The sequence below is a fragment of the Penicillium bovifimosum genome (assembly GCF_028826915.1).
Source record: "Penicillium bovifimosum strain IBT 22155 chromosome Unknown utg000003l_segment0_segment0, whole genome shotgun sequence".
Classification (NCBI taxonomy): Eukaryota; Fungi; Ascomycota; class Eurotiomycetes; order Eurotiales; family Aspergillaceae; genus Penicillium; species Penicillium bovifimosum.
Window position 1 is genome coordinate 539,555 of NW_026622712.1, and position 13,920 is coordinate 553,474.

General features: G+C 50.2%; 6 protein-coding genes across 6 annotated transcripts; 3 read left to right on the plus strand and 3 right to left on the minus strand.

Annotated features, from left to right (window-relative positions):
• Positions 1-420: 420 nt before the first annotated feature.
• Positions 421-737, minus strand: N7515_003257 (electron transfer flavoprotein regulatory factor 1; the record flags this gene model as incomplete). Its single annotated transcript, XM_056664001.1, has 3 exons — positions 421-437; positions 493-636; positions 692-737. 3 exons carry the CDS (start codon positions 735-737, stop codon positions 421-423), a joined length of 207 nt encoding a protein of 68 aa, XP_056523058.1.
• A 454-nt stretch (positions 738-1,191) lies between these two features.
• On the plus strand, positions 1,192-2,369 carry N7515_003258 (thioesterase family protein; the record flags this gene model as incomplete). Its single annotated transcript, XM_056664002.1, has 3 exons — positions 1,192-1,519; positions 1,760-1,929; positions 2,010-2,369. 3 exons carry the CDS (start codon positions 1,192-1,194, stop codon positions 2,367-2,369), a joined length of 858 nt encoding a protein of 285 aa, XP_056523059.1.
• A 251-nt stretch (positions 2,370-2,620) lies between these two features.
• Positions 2,621-3,404, minus strand: N7515_003259 (NUDIX hydrolase; the record flags this gene model as incomplete). Its single annotated transcript, XM_056664003.1, has 3 exons — positions 2,621-2,859; positions 2,917-3,157; positions 3,219-3,404. The coding sequence occupies 3 exons, from the start codon at positions 3,402-3,404 to the stop codon at positions 2,621-2,623; spliced, it is 666 nt and encodes a 221-aa protein (XP_056523060.1).
• A 4,644-nt stretch (positions 3,405-8,048) lies between these two features.
• Positions 8,049-11,108, plus strand: N7515_003260 (uncharacterized protein; the record flags this gene model as incomplete). The annotated part of the gene is made up of 2 exons (XM_056664004.1): positions 8,049-9,732; positions 9,799-11,108. 2 exons carry the CDS (start codon positions 8,049-8,051, stop codon positions 11,106-11,108), a joined length of 2,994 nt encoding a protein of 997 aa, XP_056523061.1.
• Positions 11,109-11,707: 599 nt separating this feature from the next.
• N7515_003261 (flavin reductase family protein) lies at positions 11,708-12,675 on the minus strand (the record flags this gene model as incomplete). Its single annotated transcript, XM_056664005.1, has 2 exons — positions 11,708-12,561; positions 12,624-12,675. 2 exons carry the CDS (start codon positions 12,673-12,675, stop codon positions 11,708-11,710), a joined length of 906 nt encoding a protein of 301 aa, XP_056523062.1.
• A 319-nt stretch (positions 12,676-12,994) lies between these two features.
• N7515_003262 (mitochondrial 54S ribosomal protein bL31m) lies at positions 12,995-13,543 on the plus strand (the record flags this gene model as incomplete). The annotated part of the gene is made up of 1 exon (XM_056664006.1): positions 12,995-13,543. The coding sequence occupies one exon, from the start codon at positions 12,995-12,997 to the stop codon at positions 13,541-13,543; it is 549 nt and encodes a 182-aa protein (XP_056523063.1).
• Positions 13,544-13,920: the final 377 nt, after the last annotated feature.

The window sequence follows — 13,920 nt, forward strand, 5'->3', positions numbered from 1 at the left end:
GTCAAGTAGTGAGCATTTCTGCACTTTGTATTGGTGATACCCCCAATTTTATATTTCTGTCTTTCTGGAGTTCTAACATGCATATGATCTGAACGTTTTGGAGATGAAGTGAGAGCCGTGGGAATATTAGGCCTCACTTCCATATCGTTTATTCAGCGTCCTGTACCGCTTCAAATAGTACCTGGTTTTGTTATCCTGTCAGTGCCATCAACGCAAATGTTGTGTGCTGGAGGTGAAGAAAGAATGGTCCTTGCATGATGCCATGATAATGAGGATGGAATCTATGCACAGTGTATCTACCCAGACACTACGCCACTAAGGGCGCAATGTATAGAAGAATGACATGTACGAACAATTCACTTGCTCTCACTCGTCGTAACCCAGTATTTTAGACTGGAAAGGGAAGGAATTAGGGTGTCCTTACAGTGCTTCCACTTCTGCATGGCATAGTTAGCATCATATACCGGATTCCAGAGCTAGAGGAGCTCCTACCTTTCTTCACAAATTCAGCCCGCGCAACACCCTTGCGGATCTCCTCATCATCGGTGATCTGAGCCTGACTTGAAAATGCACGGTGTAACCGGTCCCGGAAATACTGGTATCCCAATGGATACTCTCGCCCCAAGAACAGGAGCTCTGCATCTCGAAATATTAGTGCGAAACAGACAAATTGCGCAGAGCGGACCCATACCTTTGTAGACGTTAATGACCTGCCGGCGCAACTCTGGATTTACCATGGCCGCTCCATTCACGAAGATGGGGATTGTTTTGGTAGTGGATGTTGATAGTTTGGGGTGAGATGCAGTGACGAAACAAGAGCTTCCAGCCGTCGGAGATTGTCGGTGACGTTAGCGGAGTTAGTCTGGTTATGCTCCCGTGACGTAGGAATGCTATCAACACGGTACAGATTACTTTCTGGTCGAATTGAACCTTGTAACCCTCCGGAGCCAAAGGCCCTTCACTCAATGAGCCAATTGATTTTAGAAGATGTATTGCATGATGAGATAGGCGCCAAACAGATTGATACACCTACATTACCCACACAGCAACCCCATGGGCGACAAAGTCACGCGGGGTTCCTGCCGATAGTGGCCCGAGCTTTTCTTATCGGTTATCAGCCAACTGTCCAGCGGCCAGCCTCGGAGGACCGGGGGGTGCTTGATCCTATTGTCTCTCCGCACCCACGCGACAATGCTCGTCCGATCAGCCCTTCGAGCGCAGCTTTCTGCCTCAAATTTATTATCTTCAAAGGCCCCCCGTCGCCTGTTCTCCGAGACCTCCTCGATACTCTCAAATGGCCCCTATTCCGAGGTAAAACCGGTCGATCCCCGATGGCTTGCGACGACCAAGCAGAGGATTGGGAAATGCATGATGTTTGGGATGAAACCTGCTCAGATTGATGAGGGAGGGAAGATATTAAAGCAATTGGCTGAGGAATGGCGAGAATTGATTGCTGGGAGTGAGGGTTTCCTTACGGATAGGAAGCGGCGAAGTCTGTTTCGGCATAACGTGGTTTGGGGTGAACAGGTAGGAGCTTGATCTGTACGATTGGTGTGAGTCACTTTCTAATGCCAAGTTTGTTTGTGATGATTAGGATATAATGGTGAGAATATACTTACTCTACCTGTTGCACTTTCAGCACGAGGTGTACTTCATATCTGGATTTAAGCTAACGTGGAACTAGGGTATGCTCTATTTCACTATTCTCATTTTTGTCTTTACCATCAGGCATCCATATGATATTGACTTAGTCCTTTAGGTCATGTCAACAACGTTACCTACGTTCGATACGCCGAAACAGCCCGAGTGAATTGGACCCGCAACATTGGCAATAATATCGACCCTGCAAACAAGAAGCAATGGAACAGCATGGTCGGCAATACAGGAATAGGACTCATTCTGAAAAGCATCAAGATAGACTACAAATTTGTACTGTATCCCTGGGACTCGACGCCCGCCCATACCACCGGCACAACAATTCGACGAACCTAATACTAACAGTGATGCAGCCCATGCTATCTCCCGACAAAGTCACTGTCTACCACAAGCTGGTCCCAGACTCACCAGAGCATCTCGCATCCTCATCTTCATTTCGGTTCGAAGTCGTCATTCTTTCCGAAGCCCACCAACGCCCCGCCGCGCGTTGCTTCGAGGAAAACGTCATCTATGATTACACGAAGAACAGCAAGGCTAAAGAGTTCCCACCGTGGATTATGGAACAGTTTAAGGTTATATGGGAGTTGCAGGAGCAGGAGAAGGTTAGTTGTGCGCAGCGAATCGCGGATATCGAAAATCGAGTCAGGACTCTCGAGCTCGAGAGCTGGGATGCGGTTGATGCTGTCGAGGATACCGGATCTGCGGCGCAGTGAGTAAAACACTGCATAATGACCGCGAAGAGGTCATGTGCGGTTCTGGGGCACTCGTTGTCTTGCCTTTCTTTCGGGCCGGTTTATTGACATCTGTATTTATCTGCACTTTGTATATATGCTCATCATCAGAGGTCAAGGTATTCCGTCCTGCCAAGTGAAGGTTTAGGTATCGAAGGCGTGGTCTATCACTTCCTACGAATGAGTGCACGGCAAGGAGACGCATTCTAGGATTCCCCAGTCAGGCAAATCCATCAAATTTTCAACCTCTTTGCAATCTCAATTCCTTCCGCAATAGATCCCACCCGCGCATCAATCGCATACCCTCCCCCCTCCAGCCTCTGCAACTCATCAAAAAGCGCCGACACCGGAACCGTGAAGCACTCGATAAACTCATTATCCTCGAGGTCAGGCTTCGGATTCTGATTCTCCGGGAGCGACATATCAACCTGAACATAAACCATATTGAAGTTGGCGTTGCAGAACCCGGGATCTGAACATATTGAAGTTAGTTAGCCTCCACAGAGAGGCAGACAATGGGATAACTGACCATTATACATGATGCCACTTGTCTTATCTACGATACCGATATACCCAGTTTCCTCTTTCAGCTCCCGGACTGCAGTCTGCTCAATTGTCTCTCCCGGGTCGCTCAAGCCAGCAGGCAGTTCTATGACAACCTTATCGATAGGTGGCCGGTATTGCTTCTCTAGAAGGATCTCGGTGCCACCCGACTTGTTCAGAAAAGCGACGATGTTGACACCATCGACCGCAGAGTCGTTTGGTCTTGTCTATGACATGGTTAGACGAATGTGAATGTGATTGGATGTATCGAGGCTGCAAGGCTCTTACCTGGCGTTCAGCGGACTCCCAGTCTCTCTTTTCTCCATGTGGATCGAGGTAATTCGTCTTGACTAATCTTTTCCATTTTGCGTCTTTGGAGTCCTGGAGTGTGCTGTTGTGAGTGATGCTCCAGTATCGGGCTTGGAGTATATATACCAATGGCTCTCGCGAGAGGAAAGTAGACTTGCGTGACATTTTCGAAAGTACTGTTTGGTCTATCTCAGATCTGCATGTGGATTGTGTAGAAAGTAAGTGTGACATCAGTTTACAGTTACGACCTTGAAGAACTGACTCGGCTGCTTCCAAGGAACCTTCCCGGATTAGGTGTCACAAGGTTGCGGCTCCGAGGGACACCCGTGCGCCGGGCCCACGGTTCCGAGGTCGGCAAGATAACGATAACGAACGGGCGTTGCCCCCGCCTGGGCAGGAGCTTCCAGTTCTCAAAGTCATATTCATCGCTATTCCAATATGTCCAGTACAGCCCTACTTTAATGATTTCCCAAGTCTCTTGCGCTCGAGGAGGATGAGATTTGTGTGGAACGCCGTATCCAATTTACTGGTTCCATCTCCGCGTTCTCCTAGCCATTGATTTGGTCTTACGCATATCCATTGGCCAGCACAACTACAGGAGCAGTGAGAGAGATGGGTAGCAAGTACCTAAGGCGTTATGAAAAGTCGGTGTAAACTGCTTCTCAGGATTATACGAGTCCGGTGCTTCATCCTGCGTACCTACTACCTAGTAATATATGGCGGAGAACACAGCCACCTATATGCATTGTCTAAGTTCTGGGTTTAAAATCCGGGGAAGAAGATACCGAGCTGGTATCAACTTCTGCATTTAGTCCCATGGAGTGAACCAGTAGCATGCTTACACAAAGATATCTGCTTTTAGAGTGATGTTCCCACATGTGGAAGTTGCACAATATGCAGTGATGTACCCCGTCCATAGACACACCTAAGAGAGACGGGACCGAAGATCATCTTCACCGTAGAACTATGCACCATGGGCCATGAGCCACGACAACGAGGAGAAAGATGTCCACATGTGTGTACTGCGTATTTGATGCAACGAACGACGATGAGATTTTGATCGGATTCAAGTACTACTGTACGCAGTATGTAACCAGTATGCGGGGGATGGAATGTGGGCTGCGGGAACTGCGACGACTATGTACTTCATTCGTCTATCCCTTGTCCCATTCCGTTCAATATTGCTTTCCATTCCTACGGTCTACCCTGTCTATTCAGTATCATGTACAGGAGAAACACGAGATAGCAGTTGCAGATGTCACTAGTATATCCTGCACCAGAATAACGTCTATGATAAAACATAGAATTACACACGACTTCGTCAGAACGTTACATATTGCCCTCGGAGACTTGCCGAGCCAGCAGGTAACTTAGACGTGGACACCGCAGTAGAAAACAAACCTAGAGGCAAATTGATCGACCATGAAAAGGTTTATCGGACCAAAGCAAGAGCCCCGTTCCAAGGTTCTACATACAGCTAGCGGAATTTTGAGATAAAAGTACCAGAACTAGCTATAGAGCACACACTTTTCGGTTGCATCTTGGAACTGCGAGACCTACAAGCAAAATCCCAGCATTGATTCTTAATCAATGCCGGGTATGGGTGCCGCAAACATACACGCATACACAAGCCATCAACGAGCCCGGACCCCGGCCCCCGGGGTACATGCCCGGCCGGCGAGCCGATCTTTACGAATTGGTGGCTGATCCAGACGGATCTGCAAAGCCCTGCCAAGCCTACATGTACGCAGTACACGGTACTTCTGTATTGCATGGAAGAGGAAAGATCGAAATAGCTAAATCAAGCTCATAGACGTAACAGGGTCGACAGTCAAGAGAGCCAGTCACAGGATTCAGCTCTTCCAAGGCCATCGGGACTGGCTGGCTCATATCATAGTTATCGAACGAAAATTTCTACTGGTGCCGTTTCGTCATCCGCAAAACTCCATAGCCGAGAATATTGCAAAACAACCTTTCGTGAAAGAACCCGACCAATAACTATGAAAACTGAGCGAGTGTTGGTAAGATACTGGCCGGATGGATCGGTTGGTCCCGGAACGGCAGATCGGATGTTCGAGCAACCATCACGGTTAGAACGGCGCCTACTTCTCGGAGAGTAAGACATTCCATAATCGCATGTGGGTTAAAGCTTGACTGGAAAACTTCTTGGAGACCTAGCATGCGTCAATAACTAACTAGTTAACTAGTTTCTTCTGTTAAGTCCACATAGTTCAGGAGCGCTATGCTTCCATTTCGTCCTAGTATACCTATTTAGTCCCCATAAACAGCAGAGGAAAACAGAAAAGCAAAGTGCACCGATCTCTGTTCGTAGATAGAGCTTAGATCGCCGAGAGTACTCCGTCGGATGCCGGGAAAGCCGTATCTGAGGAAGCATCTGCTGGGATTGAATATGCCACCATGTTTGTTTGGCATGATCTTCCTAAGCATTCGGCCCATATGATAGTGTCAATTTCCCCCATCTGGATTCGGCGAATTCCAGGGGACTTTCGACATTAGGGTCATTCTGGACTTCTTAGCAGAGTCTGAAAGTCCCAGAGGTTATTGAGCCGATGTGAGAGTCTGGAGGATGATCCGCAGCCATGGACACCGTTTCGAGTGGATATCTTTGAAGCATGCTTTCCGGATAAGGCCGAGATTAACATGGATCAAAATTTACAGAGCCGGAGTTCGAGGCCTTGGAGATCACCGTGGGAAAGACATCAAGTTTCACGGCTCTTAAGTAGCTTGTAAAGTCGCTTCACTTCATCGCAACGGCTGAACTGGGTCTGTTGATCCATCTCCGCGTGAGACGGGAAGAGTCAAGAACTCCGAGAACGAAAGAAAAACCAATAGAAGTGATGATGGATGGAAGGACGATGGAGACTTGGAGTGTGGCCGTCAACATGTTAAACGGTCAGGTGATCTCTGGTAGGCCACGGCCGGTAACAGCGGCGTCGTTCTCGAGACCAGAGATGTCTATGGGGAAACCGACGGATCCTCGGTCAACGCTAGTCCTACCATAGAATCCGGGCGACGGTAGTGCTCTCATTGGATCAAAGTTGTTCACAATTTTCAGCATCCCGATAATAAGGAAGACTCGAGGAGAGAAAGATAGTTCTAAGTTGGATGGGCGACGTCTCACAGAATCGGGCATTTGGCGGCACGTGCAACGGTGCAAGATACGGCCCTGGGGTGCTGCAAGAGTTCCTTTCAGGCCTAGTTACTAGTTACCTACCCTTGCTAACATTGGAGTAAGGTGCACACCTTTTTAGGCTAATGGTATGATCATGGGATTTCCAAGTCCACCTGGTTTTGGCTGCGTCATAGAACTGCGAAATCTACAAGTGCAAGTCCTACATAGCAATGAGGGCACCTAGTTACACGATACCAGGTGCTAGTTAGGGCTCACCGCATGCATAAAAATAACCTAAGCCATCACCAGCCCGACCGTCGGGCCGATCTTTACTAAGTTTGTGGCGGGATCTACAAAAACCCTGCCAAGCCCAGGTATCGCATAGGAGGGGAAATATCGAAACCAGGCAAGCCTGTAATTTGCATACTGTGGATATTTCTGTTTCCAAATGCCTTCTCCATGCGATAGGTTTTGTAAGTAATTAACCCGCGCTGCCAACATCAAAAGCCTTCAAGAGTATCCTTATAGATCCACCGACAGCAGCAAATCTGTGGATCGTCCGTTGTATGTGCGGAGCCCTTCAGGAAGATGCACGAGATAGCCGAGCATGTGATGATCTCAGCCGGAATGTGGGCAGCCCTGTCAATACACACAAGCATCAGTCTTCCCCATACTTACTCGCAATTACGCTTTCTCTGCTCGGTGTTGCGCGTTCATACCTGCACGTATGTGCAAGCTAGTCCTCAAAACAGAGTGATCATCATATCGTGATAGCGTGGATCCGTAAGGCTCATCGTAGGTCTGGCGCAAGGATAACCCCGCAGCAGACGGGTCAAGTAACGGCAGGTAGGCAGTCTGATAGCAAATAGGAATCGGTGATCTGAACAGGCTCCCAACTTGATGTGTAGCCGTACGGAATGGTCTCTAGTTAGCTTATCAGCACTAGTAGTCAGCCCCGGGTGTCTGAAGCAATAGAACCCCGAAATAGCGGACATTATCCGTAAATTCAGGATTGGCCGACGTGTAGGTATCCGTTGCATGACTTGGCAACTTCAGCCGTTATATAGCTCCTCTGGGAGGAGGGCGTGACCTGTCAATTATAGACTCTGGAGTATCGTAAGACACGTAGTTGTGTAGGAAAGAAAGCTTGGCGGTGGGTTTGGGTCCTGCTCGCTGGGATTTTCCATGCAGAAACTCCAGATCGACAAAGAAACAGCCACGGGGAATATATTACCAGGAGCTTCTTCTCTAAATTGAATTTGCAACTGGCAGTTCTTCAAGTACACAGTACACAGTACCGAAGTGGCGTATGGGCAAATAATATTGAAGTCAGGTACCGCCTACCTGAAAAGTGCCAATGATCGACATTAAATGACAATACCAATACCGTCCTGTTTCTTTTCGACCTCATTCAATTCCGCCTGGGCACTTTTCCATTTCCCCTTCACGCTTCCCGTAGAGCCTCGTCTCTTGTCCTTCTCTTCTTTTTTTCCTTCTCTCTCATTTTCTTCTTACATTAACAATTCTTGTTTCACGTCTTCATCTCTTCGACATCCTCTCATCCCCTCTCCCCCCACATCATTCAATCTTAGTCCGTTTTCGCCTTTTTCCTGGTCCCAGTCCTTGGCTTCATCCCGCCAAGCTGACTCGGACCTGGGTTTCGGGCTCTTTCGTCCATGCCACGCTCTGCTGCGTCTAGGAAGAACCAGAGCAATCGGCACGAGAATGGAATCGTTGGTCCCGGCAAGAAAGTAACCAAGCAAAAGTCAAGCGGCCATCTCAACGGCAACTCGGTCAACGGCTCTGCTACCGGTCCGGGCGCGTCCGCTCACTTCGATTTATCCTCAGTACGGTCTACGAGTGATACGGCCGTGGCCTCTCCGACGGGTCCAGAAAAAGGAGATAGCATCAAGGCGGATAGCAATGTGCGTGGAATGTTGAATGGGCATAGCAAGAGTGCAGAAATGGCACGCACGGAGGAAAATAGCGATGTGCACCAGAATGGTGGCATCGGAGGTCACGGTTCCCGCAATGGAATCTCGAAGCGATCCGGATCCAGCGCCTCAATCAATCCGCTCCAGCTCGCATCCACCATCCTCAAGTCGTGCCCCATGTACGACACCATCGCCATCTTGATCTTTTTGCTACAACTCCCGCCGATGGTCTTGACTCTGGTTCAGTTCTTATTCGCCTCTCTTACTTTCATGCCCCCCGGTGGCGCCGCAGCCGGCTCTTTGTCGTCGAACTTTGACATTTTTCAGGGTCCGGCTGGGACGCCCTCTCTGGGGACAATGATTGCGATGGATGGGTTTTGCATACTTCTATGGGGCCTCTTTATGTGGACTTGGGCGCAGAACTTCGCCATCGATCTCGCCCATGTCCAGGTTGCCATCACGTTAGGCGGCGGAGGCTCCGGGAAGAACGGTGGGGTCAATGCCCTTTGTGTCGGAATCGTCTTACTTCTTCATCTTGTCCGCAGCAAAGGCATTCAGGACTTTGTTCTGGGTCATCTTGTCTCTGCTAAATTGCTCAGCCCCGATTTACTCTCTCAGTATTCGCACCTATTACCCGCCGAATTCCGACGCTCCGAAGCACAATCGTCCCCGAGCTGGCTGCGCAGCCTTCTTGCGGTGCATATTCTGGCCCAAGCCGCAACCGCTATGGCACGTCGTGCGATGGCTAAAAACCGGTCACCGACACCGTTACGGGCCGGCAAGCGGGGCGATACCGAGGCATCCGCGGGATCACAGGCACAGGCTGATTCTGCTATGGAATCCGCCGCCAGTGTCTCGTCTTGCTTCGTTGGCCCTGACGGCCAATTAAAAGATGGAAAGGATCGCTTTACTTCGGCCAAGAAACGCAGACGGCAAGCCAATCAAGTTCGGAGTCGGCAGCCGTTTTGGGCTGCCCTTGCCAGTACAAAGGTCACTGTTATGCGAGAATATGAACATTCACGGGCTATTTCCAAGACAGCACGCAATCTCACGATGACGGAGGAAGATCTACAAGGCGTCTCTCTCGATGACGGGTTAGTATGGATTACGGATGTGGACAGCTCTTCGATCAAATTTGCCGCGGGTGAATTCAGCGATGATCCTGCCGTCTCAGGTTCTTTCGAAGCCAGACGTTTGGAGGGAGACATGGAACCGTTCTATGTCTGCGTCAATGGCGCGCTCTGGGCGACGGCTTCGATATGCAGGGTTTCAGACGCCAAGGGGCCGAGTGTCGTCCAATGGCGTGGTGAGATAGCTGGTCTTGCTCCGAACTGCGCCTACACCTGTGCGTTTGTACGAAGCGATACCGACGAAGAAATCTGTGTCATGAGTGTCAAAACGCCTGCAACGACTGACACAGAGCAAGGTAAGTTTTTGCTGCGCAGAAACGCTCTTTTCCATTCTTCCCAATCATCATACTGATGGATTCTAGTGGTCTCGGCTATATCGACCCCCCCGCAGCCGACTTACCGACCATCGTCACCCACCACAACGCTCAAGAATTCGATCAGCAACGCGGAATCCAAACTGAATGAAAAGCGCAACCGCCTGAAGAAGACGAAAAATGACCACAAAGCTGTTATCTCCAAGATTCGCAAGGAACTCGACAACTTCAACTCTCGCCTCCAGAGTGGAAATGACGAACATCGGCAAAAGCAACGTTCGCTTCAACTGGAACGCAACATTCGACAAACCGAGGAGGCTACTGCTGCGCTAGACGACCAACTTGAATCTATGGAGAAGGTCCCCGAGGAGGAGATGGAAGAATGGTCAGCCCAGAAAGCAGCCTTCGAGCGTGAGGTGGAATCGTTCAATTCAACTAAAGAAGAAGTTGCTGCTGCTCGGACGGCCGCCGCTCAGCAGGTGGCGGCACTGGAGGGGGAATTGAATCAGGCAATCCAGAAGCGAGAACGTCTCCAGGGTCGGCGCACCCGTGTGAACGAGCAGTATGAGCGAATCATTTCGGCCAATGCTCAAGGGTTGAATGAGCGAGAACGCCGAGCCGCCGAACAGTTTGCCAGAGAGCAAGACCAGTCCAAGATGGAGGCCAGTTTCCATGAGCAATTTGCAAGCATCAGCCAGTCTGTCCAGGATTTCCAACTGCGGACTAGTCAACTCTGGCAGCAAGCGACTGCAATCGAGCAGTCTATTCAGCAGCAGCAGCAGCATATGCTTCTCGAATCTGGTCCTCTCACCCCCGAGGGCAATCTTCCAGGCACTAATCCACTGTCCGAGGCGAGTGTTCCACCATTGACCGCACCTACGACCACTGCGCCTGGTACTCGATCTCTGATGGGTCTCGGCTTTCCCCCGGCAAGGTCTAGTCCACTACAGATCTCATCGTCTCCAGTCCGTGAAATGCCGTCGAACCCAACCAGCCCATCGCAAGACATTCCCTTTCTGCCACAGTTTCCAACGTCTCCCGCTGGCAATGTGGGCTCTTACTTTGGACCAGAGGTCAACCACCGGGATCGCTCGTTCTCAAACCGCTCCAATCGCAGCAGCCAATTTGGATATGACTTCTTGGACTCAAATCGTTTGCCACCTCTCCAGCTCGATCTGTCCGAATTGCTCGGCGAGACCAAAGCGCGCCCTGGGTCCGATGGAAATGGGTTTCTGCATCAGGGTGGCCGTCCAGTCCTGAGTCCTTTCCAGCGAGCCGTCAGTCGAGGTAGTGGCACTGGCAGTGGTGGTAGTGGCAGTGGAAGTGGGACTGGGAGTCCGCACTCGTCGCGGGACTAGTTTCGCGGTGATTGCCCTTTTAGTCTCATATTCTCGTGTCTTACCGCGCTGTTCAACCGTGCTGGGTCTCGTTTCCATGCTGTTCTTCGAGAGATGGTCTCTGGTCATATGCGTCCATGCTTTCAATTCCGTCTGGGTGGGCTTTCGTTTGCGCTGGTCAGGTTCTTTCTCGTCGGCCTGTACTATGGTGGCTCCTGGATTCATGGGTCTCTGGTAATGTGGCACGCATCTCGCGATGAGATAGCGACTATATGCATCCGATCGAAGTGAGATTGCAGTTCTGTTCTCCGAACCAAAAGCAAAACTGTTCTATACTCGGTTCTCTGTATACTCTCTCATATCAAAAAGCGTAGACGCATCAATATCATGGAAGCATTTCTCATCCCATCTCTCCCAGACTCCCCTACTTTAGGAATCACATATAGATAAAACAAGTACCTACCGACCACCTGGGCACGTCTAATTTAAATCTATGTACAGTACAAACACCCGCTTCCCAGTCATATATGTACAATGCTTTCCAACCTTGGAAAAGACACAAGCAACAAAGCCTAAGGTTGTTCATCCATACCAACCTTAAATGCCAGACCTCCCCCAGTTCAAAGCTCACCTCCCATCTTCCAGAACTTGGTATTGGCATAGGTTAAACAAAGCCGTTCCGGCGAGTGTTCATCCAAGTCCTTACCATCTTCACCCAGCGCCATGTCAGACTCAGAGCCCTCAATCGTCCGCAGCACAGTCCCCAACACAATCGAGTGATCATGCACATCGATCTTATCTTTCATTAATTCACATTCAAAAACAAAAGGGAAGTCCGCACGAGCATTCGCATGACCCGCACCCCTCCGCTGAAGAATAGGTAGTGCATTCAGCGAACCCGCATCCTCGTCTCTAGCCGGCAAACGCGCGAACTCAAACTCCCCATGCCCACTCAACATAGCAGCAAGCGTAACATTCCCTTTCGAGAAATCCCTTGCGAGTGTAGCAGTCGCCGAACCCGGTGCAAGCAAATGAACCAGAAAGCGGCGTGAAGCAAGCAATGCATTCAATGTTTCTGATGGGCGGCGCACGTTAAACGAAATGACCGGCTGTGGAGTGAGAGTCACTGTGCTGAAAGAGGAGACTGTCATGCCGCGGAACGAGCTTGTATCGTCTGGGCCTGAGGGATCGGTTGCTGTGATTATTGCGACGGGGTAGGGTACTCGACGCATGAGGAGGCGTACATGGTCGGATATGGATGTTGTCGGTGCTGGAGGTGGTTGTTGAGAGTCGCCTTCAAGGGACGGGGTCTTGGGCTTGCCCGTGGGATCTTCGGATGAAGAGGCTGCTGAATTGTTGTACCGTCGTTGATTGCATCGTGATAGGTACTTGGTACGGGGTACCGAGGGGGAGCTTCGGAGGGAGATATATGTTCTCCGGGTTTGGGATGCGTGTTTCTTAATGCATAGCAGATCTAATAGATCCCCAATTAGTATGAATAGAAGCAGCTGAGAGATCAAACCCTAGAAAACCTACCTCCGAGTCCTGTCCGAGCAGACCCATGCGCGAGTGGAATTGAGAGCTTCATCCCGAGGGATTGACACTATGAAAGGCGCTCAGGGGATCACGCACACAGAATCACAGATACCCAGACTCTTCCAATTCATGTCTAAATCAGAACAGATCGAAAGACTTCCAAGACCAACGAGACATTTGAAGTCATTCGAAGTTCTGCAAAAATCCCCGAAACCAACAAACCCGCTTACATAACCCGCGATAATTTCTCTGCTCCGGCCTCACCTTCAAGATTCTCCGCAACCTCCGCGACAGCAATTGCAGTCCCGTCAATTCCTACATCCCATACGAATAATCACCATTCATCGGTGACTCAAACCCACTACACCACAATGTCAATGCACACCACCCTCCGCCGCACCGCGGCCACCCTCACAACCTCAACAACAACCATCCTCCCTACGCGAACAACACAAAGCACAACCTTCATCTGCTCTCAATGCCGCCACGCAACGCTCCTCCGCCGCCCCAAGCGGCCCTACACCTTCACACAGCTGATCACGCTCTCCGACGGCAGCGCCTTCACGCACCGCACGACCTCACCTGCACCCATCTACCGCAGCACACGCGACACGCGCAACTCGCTTTTGTGGAACCCGTCGTCCAGCAAGCTGATGAACGTCGAGGACGACGAGGCCGGTCGATTGGCGGCTTTCCGTGCCAGATTCGGTCGTAGCTTTGATGCTAATACGCCTGTTGTGGAGGCTGAGGCTGCGGCTAAGGATCCGGCTGCTGCGTTGAAGGCTGAGGCGGATGCGAAGGCGCAGGCGAAGGCGGAGCAGGAGGAGGAGGATAATTTGTTGGATTTGATTAGTGCTTTTGGTCAGAATGAGGCGCCGCCGCCGCCTGAGAAGAAGTTTACTAAGCCTGGGAAGAAATAGTGTGGATTGGGATTTGAGGGGGGTTTGGGGGTGAATCGTGGAACTGATTGCTGCTGGGTGGGAGTTGGATTCGATGTTTTCTGTTTTTCTCTTTGTGTTGATCTTTGTACAATATACATTTGTTTGGTATGAGCCTGCTGTATTATACCAAGAATTTATCTTTTGTCTCATCCATCTGCGACTCTATGTACATGTGTTGATTGACAAGAGATGTGCATATCTTGTCTCAACGTTGATGACCTCAACCCCCTGCTCTATACCTCTGCCATACAACTAATCGGCAGGTACAGCCTCATTACAGCCAGAAATATCCCTAAGACAGACCAACAACTTGAACCAAGCCCAAACCAACGGACCCCAAATTACCAACTAGTCAT